The sequence below is a fragment of the Elephantulus edwardii genome, unplaced genomic scaffold (genome assembly GCF_000299155.1).
Source record: "Elephantulus edwardii isolate Elephantulus edwardi_28Jun2011 unplaced genomic scaffold, EleEdw1.0 scaffold00221, whole genome shotgun sequence".
In the NCBI taxonomy this organism is placed as follows: Eukaryota; Metazoa; Chordata; class Mammalia; order Macroscelidea; family Macroscelididae; genus Elephantulus; species Elephantulus edwardii.
Window position 1 is genome coordinate 49933 of NW_006399971.1, and position 8506 is coordinate 58438.

At 37.8% G+C, this 8506-nt stretch overlaps 1 protein-coding gene across 1 annotated transcript; it reads left to right on the plus strand.

Annotated features, from left to right (window-relative positions):
• Positions 1 to 5134: 5134 nt before the first annotated feature.
• On the plus strand, positions 5135 to 6073 carry LOC102850528 (olfactory receptor 2T1-like). Its single transcript, XM_006898139.1, has one exon. It carries the CDS (start codon positions 5135 to 5137, stop codon positions 6071 to 6073), a length of 939 nt encoding a protein of 312 aa, XP_006898201.1.
• The last annotated feature ends 2433 nt before the right edge of the window (positions 6074 to 8506 follow it).

Below are 8506 nucleotides of genomic sequence, written 5' to 3' on the forward strand. Positions count from 1 at the left end.
TTGTTGTTGTTGTGTGCGATTGCCTTGAAATCATCTCACAGCAGGCCTTCCGTTGGATTTTTAGAGGCAATAAATGGCACGAGAGGAGACTGCTCATCTTCTCCTACAGGCTAAGTAGGAAGAAATTTTTTTAAATTAAGTCTGGGCACTTTAAGCATTATGAGTAGTTGGCATATGACCTGTTCAGCTAAGTTTACTTGACGCTATGTGTCTATCTTAATGCATTCGTGAATCTTAATGAATTTGTGAATCATTGAACTATATTTGCTTTCTCAATTTCAAAATCGCTAGTTGGAATAGCAAAATAATGTATTAATGAAACTAACGCGTTTATGGCTTGAAATAAAGTAGATTAATCCATTTTTAATAGACCTTGAAAAATTTTGACATTTTATGTTTTGTATAAGTATTTCTTTCAGAGAAAAAGGTTCAATCTAATGAAAACTTTAGTCTTTTGTTTGTGGTTTAAGACAAATCTAAAATGTAAGAAGTCAAACAGTAATATGTATTATGGTTATTTACAGATATATTTATTATTTTAAATATTAATCATTTTTTAAAATGTGCAATTTTCAATTCAGTATGTTCTTTCCAACTATATGAGTGTCTATTTTGGGCACGAAGTTGACAATAAAAATATAAAATATGAAAATATATTTCAAATTATAAAATTTATATACTCTTGGTTATAAAATACTAACTAGATGCCTCTTAGGTAGGGACCTAAGTGTCATTTAATGCTTTTCTTTATTCTGTGTGAAAATTGAGAAACAGATTTTTGTACTCAATATGTATTCAAATTACCAGTCTTGATCTCTATAGTATGAAGAAGTTGGCAGAGACCTATTTATGTAGATACCACTTCAGTCACATTATAGATACCCAAAAGGCAGCTCATCGGTTTAAAACAAATTCATAGTTGGAGCCATTATCTACCTACCATTTTTTTTTACTGAGTTTAAACAAAAAGTATAATTTAATTTTATTTTAATGAAAGTTTACAGAAACTTTGGATTTCCATTCATTCATTATTGCACTTTTCTCCCTGCCCACCCCTCCTCCAATTTGTTTTTCCCTTTGAAAAGTAAAAGAAAAGATTCTTTCATTGTTATTCAATCCCTCCCCCCAAGTCCACTCCACTATGCTACCTTCATTCTGGATTCCTGCATAACAATAATATCTAATCACGTATCCCTTTTAAACTGTTCTGTCTCTCATCTGTGTAAATGCACTATACATTATTTATCCCCTCTTTCTCAGTCTCTCCCCAATCCCTATGTCAGTTCTCTTTTATAACAGTGGCATTATGCCATATTTGTCTTTTTGTGACTGAGATAAAGTCGATATTTCCACAGTGCTTAAAGAGATTTTAAAATATGTAATTAAATGGTATATTTTATTAAACATTAAATCATTCAAGTGACAGTTTTTCATAGCAAAAACAATTAAACCATTTGATCTCTTTTTTCTTTTACATAATATCCCTTTTATTTTAGAAAGTATTTTCTTTCCCAAAAAATCACTATGAGCTGCCCACTACTGCAAGTAGTGAAAAATACGACAGATATATTTGTCCTAATAATTATGATGAAGCTCAGTATTTCTTCATTGCCTGACTACTGATAAAGTTCTCACTGGATCCACACACCACAAAGGATTTGGGACCCCATCCTCACCCTCGGGCTAGAGGTGGTGGTCAGTGTGGAACATTCTGCTTGGACTTGGATCCTTGGATTAGAAAGCACCATGAGAAATGTAAATAACATTATTTTATGTATTCTTTTTTTTTTACCAGACACATTGATAGGGGAAAAAACAAAACTCACTGCTGCCCAGTCAGATTTGTCATAGGGATTCTCAATTGTCCTCTATACTCTTTCCAAAGGAGGAAACTGCTGGTGGATTTGAGCAATATTCCTCTGATGGTTTAGGGATGTGAAGCTGTGCTACAATCAGCTAAGGCAAGTGATTCTAATCCACCGGTCAGCAGCTCTGTAGGAGAAGGATTTGGCAATCTCCTCCTGTGCTATTAAAAGCCTCTGAAACTCTGTGAAGGGTCAGCTATAGGTAGGTTCCAACTCCAGAGAAACAATTACTTTTAGGTTAGCATCTTAATACATTATGCCCCACACCAGGCATATTGTGATGAATTGGAAATGCAAAACATTTAGAGGTTGCAATGTAGTTGATGGATGAAGCTTCTTGAACCTGGAAGAGTCGTAGGTGGGGAATGTGGGAACATTTGTGGCTTTCTCTTTGCCCCAAGTGGGTGGAGAGTGTTTGCTGGAGCTCCTCGATTAAAACAAGCTTGGATGGAGGAGTGACAATCACTTCCAAAATAGGTTGCCTCTGGAAACCCTATGAACCTGGGGAAAGGATGAAAGTCACACATGCCAGTTGTGGAGGACTTTCGTTCATAAGGTTGCTATGATTTGCCTAAGACTAGATGGCACTTAATAACAACAATAAACAACAGTGTAGCTAATAAAAACAGTCAGTAACAATACAATGGGATAACTGTTATTATAGAAGTTCTATGGGTTATATTACAGTGGAACCCAACCCAGACAAAGATGAGGAATGCTTTGTTTAGCATGGAACACTAAAAAATAGAAAGGAATTAACCAGAAGGAAAAGATGTGGGCACTTTTGAAGGAAGAATGTTGCAGTTCCTGGCTGCCTACCCCAAATAATAGCCCAGGTCTGAAAATGTCTTCATATGGTTTCACTATATCCTGATAAAGCTACTAGATGACCAGATCCTGATAAATCCCTGGGCCTGATAGCATCCTGAAAGGACCCACACTCCCAACTTCTCAAGAAAACTACTACCCCCTCTCTATATCCTGAACAGCCCCTATAAAAGGAAACTGCTTTTGTCTACCTGCATGTCATTCTTTTTTATTTTTTCTGAACAGTCACCTGGTATTCCTGTCAAGTCTACTTAATAAAGTACTGTTCGTTACTGGACATCAGTTGCTTTTTCTTTTCTCTCTTTCTTAGATCTTTTTCTAACAGACAGAAAGAAAATTGTGCCTAAGAGTATAGCTAGAAAAATGACAGTATGTTTCTGCTTCTAAATTTGATAAAACTTGATGAGTTTCTATTTTCAATTGAGGTTTAAATGATCAGAATAATAACTTCTGTCAAAGTGACTGATTTGTCAAAGCCTTCTAGTTAAGTGCAATGGAGAATTGGTATTTAATTCATTAACACATGATTCACGATGGGGAAAATAAATGGGTAATGTAAAATATGCCAGACTTTGTAGATAAAGTGCCAATTACTACTGAGAAAAAAGAGAACTGAAATTGCTACCTCACATTGTTGGTCACTGTCCAGGGTCTCTAGAATTATCAAACATAAAATGTTTTTAGTTACATATTCTGAGTTACCAGGCGTAGATATTTATTAGCAACATAAACATTAAGAGTGGACAGGAATAACTGATTTTTTTAATCTTGACACATTATATCAAATATTGAAATTTTAACTTGTCCATATAATATCTTATAATTTGAAACTAGTTTTGTTTTAAAAATTATTTATTGGGAAATAAATATGTAGAGATACATTGAGAGAGAGAGAGAGAAAAAAATAGAGCAAGAGAGAAAATGAGAGAGAAAACTAGAGATATCTTCCTGAGTTACTAAAAGTATTAAGTATCAGATTAGATCAAGTGAGTGATGAGTGGTTGGCAGCTTGAATCTACTTATATCTAATAAAAAAAAGTCCTGAAAATCTACTTCTAAAGATCTTAGTTGTTGAAAACTTAAGTATGTTAAAACTCTAACATAGTAAGTTCTGTGAATCAGAATTGGTGACAACTGTTTTGTTTTGTTTTTAAGTCTATCAACTGTCTATCTATCATCTATCTATATCTATCTATCTATCTATCTATCTATCTATCTATCTATCTATCTATCTATCTATCTCTTTGTATTTGTATCTACCTGTAAATTCACATCTTTGTATGTATCTATCATCTACTTAACTGTCTTTTTAAATTTATCTGTGTAGCAAATGGTATGTTTAGACATACAATTTGGTAACATTAATTATAATTATTACACTGTGAAAGAATCACCATTGTCTTTTTTCATCTGCAAAACAGATATAATAAAGTGGTTGTGGGGCCATCCTATATGAAGCAGTTGGGTTCCGGAAGGTATGTGTTAATTTTTTTCTGGAAAAACATTGCTGTAAGTGGTACAGCACTTGTATGTCAGTTTGCTGTACTGAGATAACTTGGGGTTGCTGGGATGCTGAAAGCTGTGCCAAATGCCATAAGGATTGCCCATGGTTAACAGGGTTTGGTGGAGCTCCCAGAATGAGACAGACTAGAAAGCAGGATTGACATCCATTTCTTAAATAGCAGGCCTTTAAAAACCCTATGAACACTAGAGGAACTGGAATGTTTATAGTAGTGTAGTTTTGGCAGCATACAGACAAAGAGTTAAGCGACAATAACAGAGGTATGCTATTGAAGGCCACCAGCTTTTCTGTGGGAGAAGGATGGGCAATCTCATCTTGTGTTATTAACTGCTCTGAAAACCCCTTGGAGAGTCAGCTATAGGTCGGTCTGGCTGAAAGGTACACGACGAAAGTGGTAGAGCCTAGATTGGAAGTCAGTTGAAATGAGAAAAAACAATAAGGGTGGAGGGTCAGCGAAGGAAAGGAAGACTCTCAACCAAGTGGATTTATGGGGTGACTGGCATAATCAACTCTTGTGTTTTAGGAGCGGTGATGATGGCACAGGATAGAGTAGGGGTCAGATCTTTTGTTCATAGGGTTGTTATGAATTGTACTTGACTCAATGGCAGCTAACAACAACAACAACAAAAACAACAACAACTATCTGAGTCTACAAGGATGCAGGCAGCTGTGCATTATGATAGAATTGTTTCTTAGATTATCTCTATGCTTAAATATGTAGAAATATTACTCATGTAGATTGCAATTATAAGAAAATGACAGACAAATCTCATTAAAATGAGGAATTTAGTACTTTTCTAGAAAATGATGAGATTTTTTATTTGATAGAAATAAATCTTTTATTAATCCAACTATAGACTTTAACAAATTGGTTATTTTCTAACCAATTATTTTTTCCCCCAGTTAGAATTCTTGAGCTATGGAGTCAGGAAATGCAACATGGGACACAGACTATATTCTTCTGGGACTCTTCCCTACTCACAGATACCCTAGCATTTTTATGTCCATCATCCTTCTCATCTACTTCCTTGCAATTCTAGGAAATGCTACTCTTGTCTTTCTGATAGTGGTAGACTCTAGGCTCCACACTCCCATGTACTTTCTTTTATGTCAACTCTCTATCATTGACCTGGCCTATGTTTCAACCACTGTTCCCAAGATGGCCATGAATTTCTTTTCTGGGAGCAGGACAATCTCACGTGTTGGTTGTGGTACACAGATGTTCTTCTGGCTGATGTTAGCAGATGCAGAATGCGTCCTTCTGACACTCATGGCTTATGATCGCTATGTGGCTGTATGTAATCCTCTGAGATACACAACCATCATGAGTCCAACAGTCTGTTTGCAGATGGCTATTGGGTCTTGGATTGGAGGTGTGCTCAACTCCGTGGCACAGACAATTTACACGATGCATTTTCCTACCTGTGACAACAGAGAAATCAACCACTTCTTCTGTGAGATGCCTGCCATCCTGACACTCTCCTGTGAAGATACCTCAGGATACTTGATGGTGATAATGGTTATGAGCATCATATATATTATTGTGCCACTATCACTAATTATAACATCTTACCTTCGTATCTTCCTCACCGTTCTAAGAATGAATTCTCCTGAAGGGAGAAATAAAGCACTGGCTACCTGTTCTTCCCACTTGACTGTGGTGAGTCTCTACTTGGGGCCAGGAATAGTGGTTTACATGGCACCTGCATCTTCTCACACTCCAGAGATGGATCAAGGTCTTTCTGTGTTTTATACCATTCTTACTCCCATGCTAAATCCTCTCATTTATAGTTTGAGAAACAAGGAAGTGATAGGGGCTCTGAAGAAGGTTATGTGTAGCACTTGGATTGTTCAATAAAAAGAAGTTTTGAGTTTTGAAAATATGGCTATTCTTGCAGTTTATGTCATCTTGGACTTAGCACTAGTCTCCCAGCACAATTTATTATGTTTTTAAAATACTTAGAAACAAATTTTCTTCATCATAGTTTATATGAGTTTTGTTGACAAATATTTTTATTTTTATGTTAAAGACAAGTGAATCAGTAGGTAAATTATACCTGTACCCTAAAGAGTTGTTAGAGGCAGCTAATGGCATGAGAGAAAATTTTCCATCCTTCTTCTGTGGAGCAGCTGGTGAATTTGAACTGCATGCCTTTGAGATTGCAGCACAATTTCTTGTCACTAGTAATAGGAACCGAAATTTGACCTTAATATGTCCCACCTCAAATTTCAAAACCATCTCAGGAATAGGTTTGAGGCCTTGAGCACCAATGAGCCTAGACCAAATGAGCTCTGGGAGGATATCAAGAAAATCATCCATGAAGAATGCAAAAGGTCATTACAAAGGCTGAAGAAGAAGAAAAGACCAAGATGAGACTCTGAATATACCATTAGAACACTGAGAAGCTAAAGGTAAAGGAAGAAATCAAAGAGCTGAACAGAAAATTTCAAAAGGCAGCTTGGGACGACAAAGCAAGATACTATAATGAAATGTGCAGAGTGCTGGAGTCAGAAAATCAAAGGGCTGAACTCAGTGTTTCTTAAGCTGAAGGAGTTGAAAAAAAAATTAAAGCCATGGGTGGTAATGCTCAAGGATGCATTGGGTAGAATGTTAAATGATGCAATAAACATTAAAAGAAGATGGAAGGATTTGTGGAAGAGTCATCAACAACCTGAGTTATGCAGATTTAACAACCCTGCTCACTGAAACTGAGGAGGACCTGAAGCACTTGCTGCAGAAGGTCAAGGACTGCAGCCTTCAATACGGATTGAAGCTCAACATCAAGAAAACAAAGATTCTCACTACTGGGCTAACTGGCAGTATCACTATGGATAGTGGAGAGGTTGAGAAAGCCAATAGTTTTAGTTTGCTTGGCTCCACAGTCAACACTCTTGGTACCAGAAACCAGGAAATCAAGAGACAAATCGCATTGGGAACGTCAGCTGTCAGGGACCTCGAGAGTACTGAATGTCAGGCAGGAGACTACGGTGGGCCTGATCCAGGCTATAGTCTTTGCAGTTACGTATTATGCATCAGAGATTGGACAGTGACTAGGTATGATAGAAAGAGAAAGCTTTGGGCTGTGGTGCTGGAAAAGAGTGCTGAAAATATCATGGACTACTAGGAGAACAAACAGGTTTGTCTTGCAGAGGGTGAAGCCAGAATGTTCCCTGGAGTCAAGGATTCTGAAGCATTGTCTGACATACTTTGGGCATGTTGCAGGGAGGGACTGGTCCTTGGAGAGGAACACCATGTTTGGGAGAGTGGAAGAACAACAGAGGAGAGGAAGACCCTCAATGAGATGGATCTATTCTGTGATTGGGGTGGTTGGAGTGAATGTGTCAGAGATGGTGACGTTGACACAGGATAGAACAGGGTTTAGGGCTCTTGTACATAGGGTCACAATACGTCTCAAGTGGCTCGATGGCACATAACAATAACAACAACGTCCTAACGGGAGCTCTGATGACCTACTGGATAAAAGGTTGTCCTGCCAGCCCAAAGGTTTGAAGTTTGAATCCATTTGCTGTTCCATGAGAGAAAGTTGGACAACCAACCACCTCCTGTGCAATTTATGACTCTGCAAACCTGCTGGAGCATCAGCTATGAGTTCCTTCCAGCTTGAAAGTTGTTATTGTTATTGTTATGTGCCATTGAGTCACTTATGACTTACAGCGACACTATGTAAAACAGCCTTAAACCCTGCTCCATCCTGAGCCAATCTCAGTGTCTCAGACACACTTACCCTGATCCCAATCACTGAAAAAATCCACCTCATTGAGGGTCTTCCCTCCCTGAGCTGTCCCTTCACCTTCACAAGCATGACTTCCCTTTCCAAGGACCAGTTCCTCCTTGCAACATGTCCAAATTATGTCAAGCGGAGCTGCAGAATCCTTGCCTCCAAAGAGCAGCCTGGGTTCACCCTCTCCAGGTTAAACTTGTTTGTTCTCCCAGCAGTCCATGCTTCAATACTTTTTGCTAACACCATAGCTCAAAGGCATCAATTCTCCTTCTACCAACCCTAGTCATTGACCAGATCTCTCATGCATAGCAAGTGATTTCAAAGACCATGGCCTATATCAGGGTCACCTTAGTCTCCATGCTGACATTGTTGCTCTTCAGTAGTTTCGAGAAGTCTCTAACAGCATAATTTCCCATCTGTAATACATTTTTTAATTTTCTGACTGCTGGTGCCATGAGTGTTGCTTGTGTAGCCAAGCAAACTAAAAGTGTTAACAATCTCAATGTCTTCATCATCTAGCGTGGTGCTGCCAACAGGCCCAGTAGTGA

What these genes read in the sequence shown, in the direction of transcription:
- LOC102850528 (XM_006898139.1), top strand. Translation starts at nt 5,135, where the DNA reads ATGGAGTCAGGAAATGCAACATGGGACACAGACTATATTCTTCTGGGA.